We start from the raw sequence: 20217 nt of genomic DNA, 5'->3' as shown, positions 1-20217 counted from the left end.
TTTTTCCATGTTGCTTTTATTACTTACTCATTCTGCTAATCCCTCACTAACTGACATATAGTAGAGTTACCAAATATTTAAGAAAAAATGGGATGGAGAAAATCTTATAGTTTAAAAACTGCATTTTTTGTGTGTATTTTTTGTTGTTGTTGGTGGTGGTGGTGGTATTTCTGTTTTTGGTTTTTGTTTTTGTTTTTTCCCCACAAATGAAGAAAATAACACCATCTTCAATTCAGTGAGTGTACAGTCCTAATTATGGCCTGCAGCAGCACTGTTTAAGAATGCTGATGGTGTGATGGGATTGGGGAGGTTTTTATCATTTTATTTATTGTTTTTATAATGTTGCTTGTGCAATGATAAAAATCAAGGGGGAAATGTAACAAGAAAGTAACAAGAAAAAAAGGAAAAACCTTGTGTTCATGCAAATTCCTCTGCTGCAGGAGGGCCAGGGTCACTTGCTTCTCGGCTTTTTTCACCAGCTTTTCGTCATCTTGTAGTGCGTGGCTGGTGCGCAACTCCTGGATCAACTCCAGTCGCTTTTCTTTCCCTTCAAACATCTGTATCAAATCAAACCAAAGAGAGACCTGCACATTACCATCCATTTGGGACAAGCACTAGGAGTCTCATGCAGCTGCTCGTGAGACCCCTGGGAAGAATGGGTTCTGTCCTGTCCCTTGGGGTCCACAGAGCAGGTGTGTTCCCCAGAGCCAGTGCTCAGCTCAGCCCACTTTTCTGAGCCTTCAGCTGCTCGGGCAGAGAACAGGCTTAGTTTTCAATCCACCTTCCTCGGCCTCCCAGGGTGCTAGGATTACAGGTGTGAGCCACGGTGCCTGGCCTATGTATATATATTTTTAACTAGAGTTTGATATTAATCCATTTTTAAGTAAAGTGTGTCTAGAAACACAAATAATCTAAGGCTTTACAGTCAGGAAGACCAGAATTGAATTTTCTGGTAGTTAACCAAATTTCTCTCAGACTCAGATTACTTGCCTGTAAATGAGATTACAATTAGCAAAAAATGATATGCTGTATGTAGAACAAAGAATATATAATGTGGGCATAAATAGTAAGGGTCCAAAGCTGTACTTTTTAATATGTAGCGATTTCATTTATAATGTAGATTATTGCCAGCTATATGCAAACTCATGACTGTGAAAAATTAGATTAGGGAATCCACTTGGTTTGTGCTTTAATAGTCAAAATTTTTTTTTTTTTTTTTTTTTTTTTTTTTGAGACAGTGTCTCACTTTGTTGCCCAGGCTAGAGTGAGTGCCGTGGCGTCAGCCTAGCTCACAGCAACCTCAATCTCCTGGGCTCAAGCGATCCTGCTGCCTCAGCCTCCCGAGTAGCTGGGACTACAGGCATGCGCCACCATGCCTGGCTGGTTTTTTCTATATATTAGTTGGCCAATTAATTTCTTTCTATTTATAATAGAGACGGGGTCTCGCTCTTGCTCAGGCTGGTTTCGAACTCCTGACCTCGAGCAATCCACCCGCCTCAGCCTCCTAGAGTGCTAGGATTACAGGCGTGAGCCACCACGCCCGGCTCAAATTTTAATAGTCAAAATTTAGGTGCAAAAATTTATGGATTTAGCAATTCTAAGGAAGAAATGAGTTTCACATTGGTTCCTCCTCTCTCCTTCTTTGACACTGTGCCACCCAGCTAAATAAATGAGGGCACTAAAAGGGAATGAGTAGGCAATTTGAGAGTCTAGCTGAACAGGATAGCAGGGTGCAAGAAGGAATTCACCCCAACGAACCAAGCATGTAAGAAATCTAAAGAATTTATTCTCAAAGGAGAAACACAGGGCCAGTGGGTGAACCTACATACCATGTTCTGAACAACTCTGCCCCGGAGTAACTTTTGAAGGTAGATCACAGCCATTTCTATGTCTTCTTCTTCCTAAAAGAACAAAGGGAGAACCAGGCAGCCTGAGAATTGCAGAAGTACAAGCATCAAATATTCTTTTGAAGACTTATTTCAAGCAAAAGAGATTGTCGGAGATGCCAAAAGGATTTAAAGAGAAATAAAACATGGTCCCTGCCCATTGAACATATAGTATTTTTAATGTTACTTACTGTATCATTAAAATCCATCATTTTTTCTTCATAAATACATCATTAACAAATCATATTAAAAGAAAAAAAATTTACTCACTGCCATGCTATCATCCCTACAAATAAAGCCATTTTCATTTTTTATATTCCTTTTTAGCAAAATCTTTCTTGCAGCATCAAGCATTGCTTGTAACATCCTTTTTTCAATAGTATTTTCATGTTTGATCATAAGTAGACAAAGAAAACAGCTAGTCTATGTCACAGTGAGTTGCTTCTCACAACAAGTCAGCTACACTGGTAAAATCAGAATACAATGAATAAGACTAGCCATTTACAAAAATCACCTTAAATAACTATGTGTCCAAAGCAGAAAGAGCAAGGTTTATAAATCTAATTAAGGTGCATCTGAATGCATAAAAAAGCAACAGTCCAACTGATGGCACTGACACATATGAAAGACAATGTGTTGTTAACCAAAGGCTCGCACCAAGTCTAGAAAAGGGGATGTCACCCAGGAGCACATCCTGGCCAGTTAGTGGGAGGATGCCAGGCCCTCTGAGGGGCCACCCATCAGAAGTGGTGACAGGTATAGTGAAATTTCCCATCAACACCTGCCCCCTGCCAGAATCGCACCAACCTTCTGAATACAATTTGGCTTTTTTGTGAGGATTGCCCTGTACTGGGAGATAACGTGCTGACCCGCCAAGAGGCCCATCCCAATCTACCAGGCAGTCATATTTTTATCCGTAAAGCAATACATTTGCATTGTGGCATTTCTAGTAGTTTTTTTGTGGGTTTGCTTAGTCCTCTAAATCCTAGCCAACTCTGGTACTTTGCCCAAATTGAGTCTGATAAGATGCGGCCCTGGTCAGAGTGACCTCTTTGAGTCATTCGTACCCCAGAAGCCAGCCTGTCTTGATGACACCTCTGGCATTTCATTCCTCTTCAACTCCAACAGGTCATCAGCCACCTCCCCATGGGGGAAGATCGTTATGGTAACTGGTTATCATTCAGTCTTCTTGTTCTATTTGATATGCATGACGATCACCTTCCAATGCTGATTTTTCATGGGAATATTACTTATTCTTTGTGTTTTTATTCTTGAAAAGGATTGGGTTTAGATTTCATTTCATTTTGCTTATTTATGTGTGTGTGTGTAATGTTTGATACATAAAAGAATAAAGACAAATTTGAGTCAGAGCTAGGGAAAGTAACACCATTGAATCAGATTTGTTTTCACTCTGAACTCTGCTAAGACTAAACTGACAATATTGAATTTAGCATTTCAAATACAAAAGCTTCAAACTTACATTGGAACTCAATTGCAAGGTTGGAGTGGGAAGCCGAGGTGCAGGTATTGGGTTTCTTTGAAGGAAACGCGGGGGCTTCTTTGCCTCATGAACTTTATTCTTCTTATCCAACAGTGCCTGAAATAACACCAACTAACATCATCTCTTATCTTTGTATTTCCCTCTACTATCAGATCTAGGCCTCAGATCTGAATATCAATCAGAACCAATATTCTCTATGGCTTTGCTAGGTCAGTTTGAGAAAGTCCTAACAGGGGTGTGTAACTCCCAAGGGATGCTATGATACTCCTAAGGATACATTAGCCACTGACTAAACATTATGCATATTCTTGATATATCCATTTTAATCAAAGATTTTGGGGATTTTAACATTTTTTGTTTTGAGTTGCTAAAAGGTTCTGTCTTTTATGTATACAAGCAAAACTCCCAACCCCTATTTCTTCCACAGGAGATAATTTGCTGAATGCCTGGGCAATACAAAATTTTCCTGTGCAATAAATGATTGAAATAGTTGGTATGCCTTGTTATGGGGAAACCATGGAGCATTAAATGGTAATTGTCTCAAACTGGATGCAGAACTTTACTTCAGTCTTGAAGGCCTGCATATCCAAATTTTCAAAAATGAACTTGTCTCCTAGTGAAACAGTATATGTGTTTATAGTTTAACATACTCTTTTTCTTTTTTTACTTTTGATCACCAAAAGTCCTGCCAAAATTATACATGATATAAGATTTTGTTTATTGGTTCTATTTTCAGCCATAGGGGAATACTTTTAATTTAAAAGAACCAAAATTCTGACTTTGTGAATTTAAAATCATACTTTAGTTAACTTTTCATCATATAATAAATTTTATATTATATTTTCAATAAAAAAATAGATGACTGATTTTTTAAAAACCATGCACTAGGTCAAAACTTGAAACTAGTAAAACTATGCAAATTATGAAATTTAGAACCACCTAAAATTATTGTGGTTGCAATAGAGCCTCTGAGTTTCTTCAAAATAAAACTGATATCAAATATAAGACAGCTCTGTGGAAACCACAACTGGTGAATCAACAGAAAGCAGCAGCAGTCAAAAGTAATTAATAATTCTAAACTTAGGTATCTCTTGAGGGAAGAGCTCTGAATAATACCTCATGAAACCATTTCAAAGCCAATCATTCATAACAAATTATGTTGATAAGGATGTGGGAAAACAGGTACTCTCACACATTACTGAAATTGGTACATCATATACTTAATAAAATTTGGCAACAATATCCATCAAAATTATGAAAGCACATACATTGTGGTCCAGCATTTTCACATCTAGAAATTTATCTTCTAGATATGTTTACACATGTACCAAATTACATACAAATGAAGTTACTCATTGCAGCATCGTTTTTAACACTAAAAAGTTATAAATAATCTAAATATCCATCAAAAGGGGACTGATTAAATACATTATGGTACATTTATACAATTATACAACATGAAAATGTAAAAAATAAGAAGAAAGCTTTTCAAGTAATACTGGTATGGACAGATTTCCAAGATATATAAAATTTAAAAAAAAAGCAAGGGCAGAACAGTGCATATTTTATACTAACATTCATGTAAAAAAGAGTTTAAAAAGATACTTATATGTATTTGTACATATTTGTATATACATACGCATAAATACACAATACACAAACACATACACACTGTATATGTGCATGTATATATTTACATAGCCACACACACATATACATACACATGTATTTCTTTATAGAAAATATTTCTGGAAGGATAGATATGAAACTAAAAGCTCTTGTTGCCTCCAGAGAAAAAACTGCATGGCTGGGACATGGGGATGGAAGGAAAACAGTCTAGTTAATTCTCCTGTATAACTCATGAAATTTGAACTCTGTAGGTATACTTCCTAGTTAATAAATAAATACATACTAAATACAAAAAAAACAAAGAAAAAATTCAAATTGTGAAGGAAAAATCAGCATCTTTTCACAATTAAAAGAAAAATGTTTGGTCAAGAAGACCCGTGAAAAGCATAATCAATCCAACAAACAAAATTGAGATTTTCTTCCAAATCAGCCTCACAATTGCCTGGAAAGGTAAAGCTCACCACAAGAGAGGGAAAGAGAGAGAGAGAAGATATGAATGAATGAGAATATTTAGGAAAGTGCTCTATCAAATAATATATTTTAATATGCTGAAAAGACAAATAACTGTATTTGATCCATGGATTTCAAAAACAGAAGAAAAGACTAATTGGTAGATTCTTTTAGTCCACTTTATAACATAAGTGATTTGACAAAGCATCAAAAACATATTTCAATCACGCCTGTAATCCTAGCTCTTGGGAGGCCGAGGCGGGCGGATTGCTCAAGGTCAGGAGTTCAAAACCAGCCTGAGCAAGAGCGAGACCCCGTCTCTACTATAAATAGAAAGAAATTAATTGGCCAACTGATATATATATAAAAAATTAGCCGGGCATAGTGGCGCATGCCTGTAGTCCCAGCTACTCGGGAGGCTGAGGCAGAAGGATCACTGGAGCCTAGGAGTTTGAGGTTGCTGTGAGCTAGGCTGACGCCACGGCACTCACTCTAGCCTGGACAACAAAGCGAGACTCTGTCTCAAAAAAAAAAAAAAAAAAAAAAAAACATATTTCAAGCTAAATTTCTACCAAGAATGGCTTGAAAATATTGTACTGTGGAAATTCTTTTATGCTATTCTGGGTATTTCTCCTCTATGACTACTATGACACAGATCATAAAGCATTTAAAAAACAACAACAACAACTTTAAACCTCCTGTACCTTCATATTTGTATGATTCTGTATTCTCAAAATAATGTAAGCTTAAGACTAAGAAGATAGACTGCCTGGACATAAGCCTGATATTTGGTGACTCTCCTCAATCCAATTTTCCAAACTGATAGATTGGCATTTCACTCCAAATCCAAAAGGGGAGATAAAAACAGGACACTAATATAATGTAGAGCCTCTGATACCTACAACTACAACAAACACTAGATACATCCCAACTTCCAGCCAGATTAACATAAATCGCACCCTATGGCCTATTTATCTCATTGCTCACTACTTGAGACCAGATAACAGGTTATCAATAAAAAAATTAAAAGACATGCTTAAAATAAAAAAAAACAGTCTGAAGAGATAAACTAACCAGACTCAGATATGACACAGATGTTGGAATTATCAGAGAACTTAACGTTATCATCATTATTAATAATATGTTAAGGGAACTAATGGAAAAGGTAGACAACACACAATAGTACATGAGTAATGGAAACAGAGAGGTGAAAACTTTTTTAAAAATCTCAAGGAAAGGCTAGGAATCAAAACACGATAACAAAAATGAAAAATCCCTTCAATGGGCTCATTAATAGACTTGATATGGGCAAGGAAAGAATCAGGGAACTTGAAGATAGGTCAATGAAAACTTCCCAAACTGAAATGGAGTGAGAAAAAAGAATGGGGGTGAGGGGTGGGGGAAGCAACAGAACAGAACATCCCAGAACTGTGAGACAATATCAAAAGGTATAATATACATGTAATTGGAATAACAGATGGAGAAGAAAAAGAGAGAACGGAGCAGAAGAAACATTTAAAGTAATGATTGAAAGCTTTCCAAAATTAATAACAGACACCAAACCACAGATCCAGAAAGTTTAGAGAACATCAAATAAAATTAATACTATACGTTAAAAAAATGCAGGCATATAATATTTAAATTAAAGAAAAACCAAAAACAAAAAGAAAATCTTGAAAGAAGCCAGAGAGAAAAAACACCTTACCTACAGGGGAATAAAGGTAAGAATTACAGTGGACTTCTAGTCTGAATCCATGCAAGCAAGAAGACAGTGGAGTGAAATCTCTGATGTGTTAAAAGAAAAAAAACATCAACCTAGAAAAATCTATTCTTCAAAAGTGAAAAGATCAAAATGAAAAACTTTTGTGTTTCAAAGGATACTATCAATAAAGTGAAAAGAACCCACAGAATGAGAGAAAAATTGCAAATCATATATTTTATAAGGGTCTAGCCTCCAGAATATATAAAGAACTCTTACAACTCAACAACAAAAAGACAAACCCAATTTTAAAAATAGGCAAAGGTTCTAAATAGACATTTTTCCAAAAAAGATACACAAATGACCAATAGGCTACATGAAAAGATGCTCAACATGCTTAATCATTAGGAAAATGCAAATCAAAGCCACAATAAGATACCACTTCACTCATAGACACTAGGATAACCATAATAAAAAGATGAAAAATAGCAAGCCACAGCAAGAATGTGAAGAGATTGAAACCCTCATACATTGCTGGTGGGAATGTAAAATAGTGCAGCCATCTTGAAAAGAGTCTGGCAGTTCCTCTAAAAGAAAAACATGGAATTACTACAGGCTATACTTTGGATATTTGACCCTCCAAACCTCCATGTTGAAATGTGATCCCCAATGTTAGAGGTAGGGTCTAATGGAAAGTGTTTGGGTCATGGAGGCAGATCCCTCATGAATGGCTTGGTGCTGTCTGGCTGTAATGAGTGAGGTCTCTCTCTATCAGTTCCTGTGACAGTTCCCCAGAGAGCTGCTTGTTTAGAAGAGCCTGGTACCTTCCTTCCCCCTCCCTTGTTTCTTCTCTTTGCCCATGTTATGTCTGCATGTGCCTACTCTCCGTCCCCTTCTGCCATGAGTGGAAGCAGTCTGAGGCCCTCACCAGATGCTGATGCTGGTACCATGCTTCTTGTACAGCCTGTAGAACCATGAGATAAATAAACCTCTTTTCCTTATAAATTACCCAGCCTCCAATATTCCTTTATAGCAACACAAATGGACTAAAGCACTATGTAACCCAGCAATTCTACGAGATATACCCAAGAGAAGTAAAAACATATATCCACACAAAAACTTGTACACAAATGCACACAACACATTAATTATAATAATCAATAGTATAAACAACTCAAATGTCCATCAACTAATGAACAGATAAATAAAATGCAGTACAATCCATATAATGGAATATTATGCAGTCATAAAAAAGAATGAAGTATTGAAATGTACTAGAATCTGGATGAACCTTAAAAACATTATGCTAAGTGGAAGAAGCCAGATATAGAAAGGCCATATATTGCATTATTCCATTTATATGAAATGTGAAAAATAGGCAAATCCATGAAAACAAAGTAGGATAGTGGTTGCCAGGGGCTGAGGGGAAGGGGAAATTGGAAGTGACCGTTAATGGGTATGGAGTTTGTTTTGGGGATGATGAGAATTTTCTGTAATTTTTAATAGTGATGATGGTTGCACAACTTTGTATGAATATGCTAAAAATCACTGAATTGTATATTTTATTGTATGTGAATTACATTCCACCAAAAAAGTAAAGGAGACAAACAAAAACGGAAGAAGTTCATTGCCAGCTTAACTTCCCTGCAAGAAATGATAAAACTAGTTCTGCAGGCAGGAGAGAGGAGGGAGGAATCGGCAATAATCTGCTCTAAGGTACCTGCCTTACACATGAGGTCGCATAATATTATTTGAAGGTGGACTGTGATTATTTTATATGTGTGATCATATACTAGCCCACAAAGCAAGCCTCACTAAAGTTCAAAGAATAGGTATTGCACAAACAATGATCTCTGATTACAGTGCAATTGAGTTAGAAGTTATTAATAATTAGAAAATGAGTTAAAATTCCTATATATTTAGAAATTTAGAAACACACTGTTAAATTCACATAGGTTCAAAAATCATAATGGATATTTTCTGATATTAGAAATGAAGAATAATGACAAATACTACATATCAAAACTAATGGAATGAAACAAAAATCAGTGTTTAGGAAGAAATATTTAGCCTAAAATACTTATATAAATACTTATCAGTGCCTAAAATTGATGAGCTGCATGTCCAATTTAAGTTAGGAAGTACTACAAAACAAACACAGAGAAAGCAGAAATATATAATAAATATAGGAGTGGAAATTAATGCAATTGAAAAAACATATGTGATAGAGAAAATCAACAAATTTAAAAATTCATTGTTTGGAAAAACAATACTAAGAAAAAAAGCAAGACTCCACTAAAACTGATTAAGGAAAAAGAGTTAGGGCATATATAAATAATATTGTGGATGAAAAAAATAGATATGAATAAGATAAAACATTTAAAAGATTATAAAACAATACTATCAAAAATCACATGCCAAAACTGAAATGTTAGGTGAAATGGAATTTCTAAAAAATATATCATTTATTAAAAATAATACATAAAAGTTCCGTAAGTTGTAAAGAAATTGAAGTAGTGGTTAAAAATTTTCTCATGAAGAAAACATGAGTCCCAGATGATTATGTATGTATATTCTATCAAACTGAAGGAACAGATCATCCCAATCTTACTTAAACTCTTCTGAAAAAAGAAAAAGAGAAGGACTACTTCTCAGCTCACTTCTGGAGACCTGAATAATTTTAATACCAACCCCATATACAGGCAAAATGAGAAAGAAAAATAAGATCATTTCACACATGAATATAGAAGCAAAATCTTAATCAACATATTAATAAATCAAATCTAATAATGTATTAAAAATAAGCTAATTTACTTTGACCAAGGCAGGTTCATCCCATGTGTGGGAGAATAGATTAATATATGTAAAAAACTATAAATGTTACTATAGTAAGTGTAAAAGATAAAAGTGTATATAATTACCCCACAAGATGCAGATTAAACATTTGATAAAATTCAACATGAACACTTGAATAAAAGCTTTAGTAAATTAGGGGCTGGGCGTGGTGGCTCACGCCTGTAATTCCAGCACTCTGGAAGGCCGAGGCGGGAGGATAGTCAAGGTCAGGAGTTCGAAACCAGCCTGAGCAAGAGCAAGACCCCATCTCTATTAAAAAATAGAAAGAAATTAATTGGCCAATTAAAAATACATATAGAAAAAAATTAGCCAGGCATGGTGGCACATGCCTGTAGTCCCAACTACTCAGGAGGCTGAGGCAGAAGGATGGCTTGAGCCCAGGAGTTTGAGGTTGCTGTGAGCTAGGCTGACACCACGGCACACCAGGCCGGGCAACGGAGTGAGACTCTGTCTCAAAAAACAAAAACAAACAAACAAAAAAAACTTTAGTAAATTAGGAATATAAGGGAACTACCATAACCTAATAAAAAGAACATGGAAAAAAATCTTACAGAAAGCAAGAGAATGATGAACATAGCATTCGGGATGCGTAGAGGATGTCAGGGGTTGGGGAATGATATGGAAAAGGACCACATAGATATATGGAAATGATTGTCAAGGTCCTAATTTTTAAGTTGAATGTAGGCTCCCACTGATTCTTATTATATTAGTAAAATCAACTTAACAAACAAACACACATGGGTCAGCAGGGAGAGTATGTCATACACCATTGGGTCTCAAAGTGTGGTTCCTGGATCAGCAGCATCAGCATCACCTGGAAATTTGTAAAAAATGCAAATGCTCCAGCCCTACCCAGACCTATGAATCAGAAACTTTGGGGGTGAGGCCCAGCCACACGTGTTTTAACAAGCTCTCCAAGTGATTCTGATGCACAGGAAAGATTAAGCACCGCTATCATAAACCACAGATTCTAAGCACCCAAGTCTATTTACCTACAGCTCAATTAGCCAAAAAAAAAGCCCAGCAGGCAGATACTGTGTAGCTGGTTCATGGAATGGCTAGCAAACTCTCTCCTCTAGTTGAATTTTAAACTAGATGAGAAAGAAGTTGAACATGACTATCTTTATGATGCCCAGATAACAAATATAAAAGAGAAAAAAATCAGACCTATTATTAATACAACTATTAACACCAACAATAATTCTTAATACTAGAAACTTGCTATACCTAGTATAGTGTAAATTTTATTATATTGATCCAAAGTTGGAAACACTTTTAGAAAGTAATATGACTTCTACTAATGAAGACAATAACCTCCAAGAGGTTTTCTTACAATTTGAAATGAGGGAAAAAAACCACACTGATTCAACACAGCATGGGCAACCTCTAGGAAAGAAAAGTCTCAAGAGGGGAAAGAATGTAAGGTTGTATGTTAGACCCACTGGACGCTACGGCCCAAGATAAAGTATAATTTTTTGAGTACAGTATTTCTCTGTAAAAATCACACTAGAAGCATCTTGTCTTCCAGATAACAATTATACCTGATGAATCTCTGCCAACTCACAGTCAAACCTTGCCGTTCTCTTCAGAAAACCAGATTTGGTGGTAATGACTTTTAATTTTGGAGGTTTGATTCGGGGTTGTGTCACAAAATCTGGGAGACTTGACTCAAGTTCGACTAATCCTATGGGAAGGAAGTATATGCTTTTAGTATCCAGTGCTTATGTTTATCATTTTTAAAGTATATTGTTAATTTTTGTAGCTGTTTACCAAATGGTTTCATTGGAGTTGTTGATGGGTATGTTTCATATGACAGAGTGAACTGTCCTTGAAATGTATAGCACATTTCTGTATAATTAACTCATGTTCTCAGTGACTTACACTATAAAATGAGAAGCGCATTCTAAAATGAAAATATTGCCTTACAAAAAAGTAGTAATTCCAGGGCCAGGCGCGGTGACTCACGCCTGTAATCCTAGCACTCTGGGAGGCCAAGGTGGGCAGATCACTTGAGGTCAGGAGTTCGAAACTAGCCTGAGCAAGACCCCATCTCTAACAAAACTAGAAAGAAATTAATTGACCAACTAAAAATATATATAGAAAAAATTAGCCTGGCATGGTGGCACATGCCTGTAGTCCCAGCTACTCGGGAGGCTGAAGCAGGAGGATCACTTGAGCCCAGAAGATTGAGGTTGCTGTGAGCCAGGCTGACACCATGGCACTCACTCTAGCCTGGGCAACAAAGTGAGATTTTGTCTCCAAAAAAAAAAGTAGTAATTCCAAAATAAAAATCAACAGAAAACTAATGATTCTATGATACATGGTGCCATTACTCTAAAGTAGAAGTCACCAATGTATTATATTCTGCTCCGATGGCTAGTCAGAGCCTCAAGTTCAATAGTGTAACCATCAACGCATGATCTTGGCCACGTGATGCTTCAACTTGTCAACTACAATTAAATAATTTAAATAAGGCTCTCTTGGCCTTCATAAAAGGTATAGCCCTCTCCACAAACTTGTCCCCTGTTTCTCCATTCCCTTGTACGCTAATTTATTGACATTTCTTTTTAGTAAAGGGCTGATTTCATTATACATTCCTTGTTTGCTTCATAACCTGGTATAAAAGTTTTTGCTATTTCATTTTTGTATAACTTTGATTAGTAGTGACATTAAATATTTTTTAATATGTACTAGCTAACTGAATTTACTCCCTAAATTGGTCTATAGTGTGTCCATTTATTTACTGGGGTCTTAGTAATTTTTATTGCTTTGTATTAACTCTTATTAATAATAATGTTAAACCTGTTCACTGCTGTTTATTGCACATATTTTTATTTAGATTTTAGTCTAAAATTCTTATTTTATATATATTTAATTTCCATTTCTAAGATAACTCCTCTCATACTGGACTTCTAATTATGTAGATTGCTTACCTTCATAGGTGTTGATATAGCGGTTTTTTACTACAAATTCCTCTGAGTTGTTGTCTGGGAAACGACCAAGATGAGACAGAGGTCCGTAGACCTGTGATGCATAATCAGAATAGTCCTTGATGATATTTCTTCGCTCCAGTTTCCCTTCTATATTCTTTCCCTTTCCTACAAGTTTTCTGATTGCTGAAATAAAACATACCTCCATGACAGTTTCCAAAATGTAGCTCTGAATTATCTAAAGGCAGAATAGTAAACCAATTCTAGTGTGATTCACAGGGAAGCTGCTGAAATGAATGAATTTCATGATGACTCACCACAGCCAGAATGTAACACTAAAAACAGAGGTCTGCCATCTGTGCGCCCCAGATTGCCATGAGACAAGCAGCAGTGACACAAGCTAAATTAGCTGGTGTCCTCAATTGGTACTCAACAAAAATCTTTTATAACTTCATTCCAAGCTCTCGGCCAAAAGAGGTATTCATAAAACTTTGTTAAATGAATGAAACTCAAAGTAACTGGGAAATACATGTTTAGTGGAGAACTAGGGGAAGGATTCTCCCCTGCAAGAATAGTAAAAAGAAAATTACAGGTTCATCTTGGCTAACACGATAAGAAGCCAGAAGATGTCCCAGCTTATAGCTTTCAAAATTGTTTGACAGTTGGAGGGAAAAGGCTCAACTGTGCACATTCAGAGTATACTCATCTAAAGAGTCATGCTTACACCTCCACCTGCTGCTTTTCTTTCAAATCCCATCACAGACCCCACCCTATGTTGACGGCTCTACATCATGCACTCTCAGTGGGTGTAAAATCATATCACAAGAGTGTGAAGTCATACTGCAAGAGGGTACTTGCCTGCCACTGCTTCTCATATTTGATCCTCAGTGCTTTTGTTGTGTGACTTGGAGTTTTAGAATTAAGTAGAAATAGTTTATATTTTATTATTAATCTACGAAAGTTAGTCAAATCCATCACTGGTTATGTCAAGTGCTGAAAAAACATGTTGCCAGTATTTAAATGGTGAATACCTAGCAGCTAGTTAATTAAGTTAAAAGCTCTTTTCTCATACCAAGAAAAAGTTAAAAGTTAATTTCACTAAAAATAATTTTTAAGTAACAATATAATAACTGCTGGAGAAATAACAGTTTTGAATGTTTTTTTAAATGTGATTATATTGCTAATAAAAGTATGTATATAAATAGTTAATTTACACATGTAATTGATCTAATTTTTATAAATAAATAAATTATATTAAGTTTCTTGGCAAATAAAGCTATAAAATTTAGTTAAATGTTAATAAATTAAATGTTTTCTGTGTAAGTTTTAATTGAATTTTTTAATTTAATCATTTGTAATCCTACACTGAATAAAAAGAGTAAATCATATGCTTCCTGTGTTTAGGTATAAAGTACAAATATACGTATAGTACATAAACATATATACAATTTATCTGTGGCATTACAATTTCTTGGAGGGGAGTTATTAGGAAAAAGGATGTCTAAAATATCTCCGTTAGGGGACAATAATAAAAAAAGATTGAGTAACAGGGCTCTTTATCCAAGGCACTGGCCCTAGAATATGGGGAACCCAACACCTGCACACACACACACACACACACACACACATACACCCCATAATGTCAATAACTTGACTACCTGTTACAACATTGTCACTTGATTTTCTTAGTAAGGGATTCTCCTCCACTCTTTTACCTTTGTGAAATGACTCATCTCTCTCATCTCTCACCTATTTGATACACCTCGGACCAAAACAGAATTATATCATAGTTAAATCAGGTCTGGTCAAATATCCAAAGCAAAGCCCACTTTTCCACCTTCTTCCCTGCTCATACCACACCATTACCTGACATATATGAGCGCTGGATCTGGGCTATTTTTGCCTCTTTTGCTTCCTGCAGTTTAGACCACTGGGCATTCAATTTCTTCATGTTCACTTCATTCTGATTCTCTTCACGCCTCCTCAGCAACTCTTTTAGAATTTCCAAGCGAATATCCTGCAGTCTTCAAGTAAATTACAAAACATCAACAAGTGTATGGTATCTCAAACAGATGGCAAGGGGACAGCTGCCACAGACAGGGTCTTCTCTGTGGGCTGATATCATGTTCATATATTGTTAAAAGGCCACTCCAGCAAAAGTGTGACAAATGAATTGGGGCTGGAGGGGGGAATCACTAGAGACTAGGAATATAGACGGGTGTCATTCTGAAGGATGAAGAAGAGTGTGCCAGGCAGATGGACCAGTAGGAACAAGAGATTTGTTCGCAGTTCCAGGCCAAGTGGTATCCTTGGAGGGTTAAGTAATGAGAGAGTGAGGAGGAAAGAGGTTCTGGCATGCTATCTTAAGGAGTCAATGTGAAAATGCCAGTACCTGGCACATAGCAGGTACTCGGTGAATCTTTGTTTCCTTTCCCCTCACCTTCAATTTATTCTTCTTGGGCTACCTCGCTCACATGCATCCAATCATGCACAGGCGACTTCAAAATCTGTACCTTCAGCCCAGACATTTCTGAACCAGAATTTCTGTCTACTTGAATCTCCAGTTGTCCCTTGATGATCTCAAAAAAACCCACTCATTTTGTTCCCCCAGAAGTCTACCCTTCTCTTACACCTTCTTCCCTCAGCTAACGATCACTCCTCGGAAACACTTCTTGCACACTCCCCAGCTCGTGTTTTTGTCATCTGGCTCCTAACTTGGACTCCTTGCTGCTAGTCTCTCCTCCTTCACATCTTTGTTCCACACAGCTGGCAAGCTTTTCCTTCCTAAAATGGAGATTTGAACATGTATTTCTCTCCTACTTAAAAATGTATACATGAATTTATTCACTCACCCATTTGTCAAATATTTACTAAGTGACCACCAAATGCCAGGCAGGAACAATGATATGCAGGACAGAAGTACGGCTCTAGTGGAACAGGCATGCACAGCAACATTTCCACACAGGGAGATAGATGCCAGGTAAGAAGAGTGAAAAGACTTCTGTGGGCACAGGAGGAAGGGAAGGGGAAGGTGGGAAAGGCTTCCTTAGAGGAGGTGTTAACTCAGCAGAGTCTTGAGGATAAACAGGACTGGGATTTGCCACATTGATAAGGGTGTCTTCAACGCCTCAGCAGAGGCAGCTAAATGTTCAACTTCAAAGGCCTGGAGATAGAGCCAACACGGCACACTAGCAGGGCTTCTCAGGGTGAATACACATGACAGGCAAGGGAGTAGTGACAAGTGAGTGTGGAGAGATGGGTGCCTTTAAAACGAAGCCACACACCTACAGTTACCTTTCTCTCTAGAGTTAGAAATACCAGGTTTGGTTCTAAACTTCACTACTGACCTCAATTTCTCCAGTTGCAAAGTGGAGAGAATAATAGTATCGTCCTCATAAGATTGTTGTTGCAAGCGTTCAATGAGTTAATGTACACGAAATGCTAGAACAGTAGTTCTCCAACTTAAGCAGGCATCAGAATACTCTGGAGGGCTGGTTCTGACACAGATTGCTGGGCCCCAGCCCCTGATTCATTAGGTCTGGGATGGCTTCTGAGAATTTGCATTTCCAGCAAGTTCCGGGGTAATGCTGATGCTGCTGGTCTGTGAAACTACTGACTTTTATCCAGCACATAGTAAACACGCTGTAAGTGTCCCATGTTCTATAGGTATCTTCATCATCATCCTCACGTTGTCTACCTGATGGCTTTCATACTCATCCTTCATCACCCAGCTAAGAGGCCACCTCCTCTCAGTAGTTTTCCCAAATCACCTGCCTCAAACAGAACGAACTGTTCTCCCAACTGGTTTTCCTAGCGCTTTGTGTGTAGAGCAGCACATCACCTGACAGACGCTGCCCGAGAAGTATTGGTCTGAAATCTTTTCCCCCATCCTCTGCCCACTCCCTGCCCCAGGAGGCCATAGGAGCTCTGTCAGGGCACAGCAGTTTCCTGTTCACCTCTGTTTCCTCAACCCAGAGCACAGAGCTCAGCACATAGAAGGCACTCAAAATATGTTTATTAAAATTGCTCTCAGTTTAACAAATGTATTCACTTTCTCAGGTGATGCCTTCACTCTAGCCAGATGCATTTTCAATATCTTTAATGCCTTCTGGGCCGGGCGCGGTGGCTCACGCCTGTAATCCTAGCACTCTGGGAGGCTGAGGCGGGTGGATTGCTCAAGGTCAGGAGTTCGAAACCAGCCTGAGCAAGAGCGAGACCCCGTCTCTACTTTAAATAGAAAGAAATTAATTGGCCAACTAATATATATAGAAAAAATTAGCCGGGCATGGTGGCGCATGCCTGTAGTCCCAGCTACTCAGGAGGCTGAGACAGAAGGATCGCTTGAGCCCAGGAGTTTGAGGTTGCTGTGAGCTAGGCTGACGCCACGGCACTCACTCTAGCCTGGGCAACAAAGCGAGACTCTGTCTCAAATTTAAAAAATATAAAAAAGAAAAAAAAAATGCCTTCTGACAAGACATATACCTCTCCAAAGTACAGCAATACATTTAAATTTCTGCAGACAAAACTGGATATCTGACATCTGCTTTGCCCCAAATGCTATTTTCTATTGCAAGCTTTTGCCAAAACATCCCATAGTCTGGATTTAGGTGTAACAAGAAGGTACTGCAAAATAATAATAATAATGATGACATATTCTGAATTCAGCACCAACCTGAATCCCTAACTCTCTTGGTCCCTCTCGTGTGTACAAGGGGGTCTTGGTAGCATTGCCCTGAGCAATAAAGCGCTTCAGCACAGAACAAAGGACTACCTCACCAAGTACCCCTCCTTTCTTTCTTCCTAGAGAGTTATAATTTTTTGGTTCTCATCATTTCTACCTATTAGCAACAACCTCATTACTGAAAATATATCACTTAAAATGATTAAAAACTCAGCCAGAAGTACCTCAGCATATTGTCATTTATGCATATTGTTATATAAGCACACCTCTTAATGGAAGAATCCCACACTTTGTCTTGTAAATAGGAAATGCCCCACCAGCTCCTGCTAGAACCCAAGGTGTCCTGCCTGTGAATCCAGCATTGAGAGAGTAAGAACTAGGACTAGCTCTGAGCTGTTTGGTGGGATGTGAAGACAGCCCAGGGCTAGGGACAGTAGCACTGGGAAAGAACACAAAGTGATAGACTGATGCTTTGCAGAAATCAATGGGATTCTGTAACAGTCTAGATAGATACTAAAGGGAAAAGGGAAGAGAAGGATCAGAGATATCCTTGATGAATTGTTCAAATCTGGGTTTTACATTAAACTTCTTCACACATAAAGAAGACATGATACATTCTTACTATATTGGAGAGAAAATCATACAGAGCTTCTATACCACATCAGAATTGTGTGATCGCTCCTCAAAGAACCAGAAACCCAATTTCCTATCTCTACAGGTTGAAGAATCCAGGGTTTTGTTTTGTTTTGTTTTTTGAGACAGAGTCTCGCTATGTTGCCCAAACTGGTCACGAACTCCTGGGCTCAAGCGGTCCTCCCCAGTTAGCCTCCCAAGTAGCTGGAACTGTATGTGTGCACCACCACGGCTGGCTGAGGATTGCTTTTAGACCCAAACATTTGGGAAAATGCTCTGCAGATAAAAAGTAATAACATTACTCCCATCAGCACAGGAACAATTGTCCAGGTGACAGACAACCTACCTTTCAATCTCCTGCTCTCTGAAACCCCACTCCTTCCTCTCCATCGCATTCATCATCCTCCTCCTCTTCTCAAACTGGGAGGTGTCGCTCAGAGGGGGAAGACTGGCTTCCCAAGCACGCTTCTCCCGGGCTCGTTCTATCATCTCCACCTCAGCCTGGCCTGCTGGGAGACCTCGACCTGGATGGAGGATGAAAGTAGCACATCTCAGAAACAAACGGGCAAACCCACCTACCTGCCAGTATACAATTTATTCCCTTTCAGTTCTTATCCTCTTTCCAAATCCAAGGGTTATGATAGGATAAAATGATGTTAGGAACACCTACAGATGTGCCTCACAGCTTGTGTAATCTGTGCCCTGCACTGCCTCGTTAGTGATTGAGCCATATGACATTTTAATCCATCTTAGATGTAAGATGCTGGAAAGGATATCAAGCGGCTACTGAACAATCACATCTTGGAATACCCTGTAAGGAACAAGTGTACATTTTGAAATATAAGGAAATATCTAAGTCCTAAGGCAGGAAAATATGATGAGGGGTAAGGAATTTGTAGGACAGAGGTAAAAAAACAGATGCTTTTTAAAAATAGATAATGAAGAAATTAATCATCAGTTGAGAATTCATCATGTTTGCATTTTGTCTCCCACAGTAAATGTGCAATTTGGGGCTGTCCTTCACCCCCAAGTATAAGAGTTCAAAGACGCAAGGGCCCCCAGGTCAGGGAGGTGGGTGTGGCCATTGGTTATGTCTCGTGAGCAGCTTGGAGACACTGGCTGAGACTAACCCTATTCAGCCTCCCTGGACCAAGTTCTGGGGACTCAGCCATACTCAGTGCCTAATACCTCTATATGTACCCTTATTCACCGCATCATCTTTCTGGGACCAAACGTGGGCAAAAGAAATGAGGGGTCTAGAACAAGTGTCCTGTTTGATCACTGAACCGCAATAAACCAATCTTTGTTTTATTTTCATTTTAAAATATAATTGTACGGACAAATACAAAGAAGTAAATAACAAGGTCATATTTCTACCACATCCAATAAGCTACTTCTAAAATTTTTGCTCTATTAATTTCAGATCTTTTGTAATGTTTACGCTTTTAAAAAGCAAATAAGTAATATATGAGTTCACCGTCTCTTGTTTTTAAAATTAGGACATTATAGAAAAGGCTAAAAGTTCTCCTATACTCTACCTACTCATTCTAATCATTTTCCCAGAGGCAGTCACAAGGATGCATTTAGTGGGCATACTACCAATTCATTTTTTTAACTTTTATATATATGTACAAAGAAATGAGTATCCTCATATACAAAATACCATATATGTGTGTATATCTATATATGTGTATATATTATTTTGTGTATTGTATGTGGGGTTTTCTTTAGTAATTAAAAAACATGAAAATGATACAATACTCAGATTTAATAACTATACACATTTTTGTTATATACACTTTACCTTTCTAATAAAAGAAATTAAAGCATTATAAACGAAGTTAACATTTCTTTTAACCACCACATTGAACCCCATTCCCTTCCCCTCTCTCCCAAAGTAAACTCAAAGGAAGCTAGGGTTCTCCTTCTAGTGAATTTTAACAGTTTATATA

At 37.6% G+C, this 20217-nt stretch overlaps 1 protein-coding gene across 1 annotated transcript in view; it reads right to left on the bottom strand.

The window, feature by feature from the left end:
- The window catches only part of CFAP91 (cilia and flagella associated protein 91), a 60499-nt gene that overhangs the window by 20247 nt on the left and 20035 nt on the right, over positions 1-20217 (bottom strand). Inside the window, exons 7-13 of the mRNA XM_012780565.3 lie at positions 18612-18789; positions 14818-14975; positions 12955-13137; positions 11563-11705; positions 3367-3483; positions 1830-1901; positions 411-557 (exon numbers count right to left, since the gene is read on the bottom strand). Coding sequence (XP_012636019.1) covers positions 411-557; positions 1830-1901; positions 3367-3483; positions 11563-11705; positions 12955-13137; positions 14818-14975; positions 18612-18789 — 998 coding nt within the window. The remainder of the gene's footprint in view (positions 1-410; positions 558-1829; positions 1902-3366; positions 3484-11562; positions 11706-12954; positions 13138-14817; positions 14976-18611; positions 18790-20217) is intronic.

The sequence above is a fragment of the Microcebus murinus genome, chromosome 1, assembly GCF_040939455.1.
Source record: "Microcebus murinus isolate Inina chromosome 1, M.murinus_Inina_mat1.0, whole genome shotgun sequence".
Lineage (NCBI taxonomy): Eukaryota > Metazoa > Chordata > Mammalia > Primates > Cheirogaleidae > Microcebus > Microcebus murinus.
The sequence above is the reverse complement of the archived record's forward strand: the minus strand, read 5'-3'. Positions and strand labels throughout refer to the sequence as shown.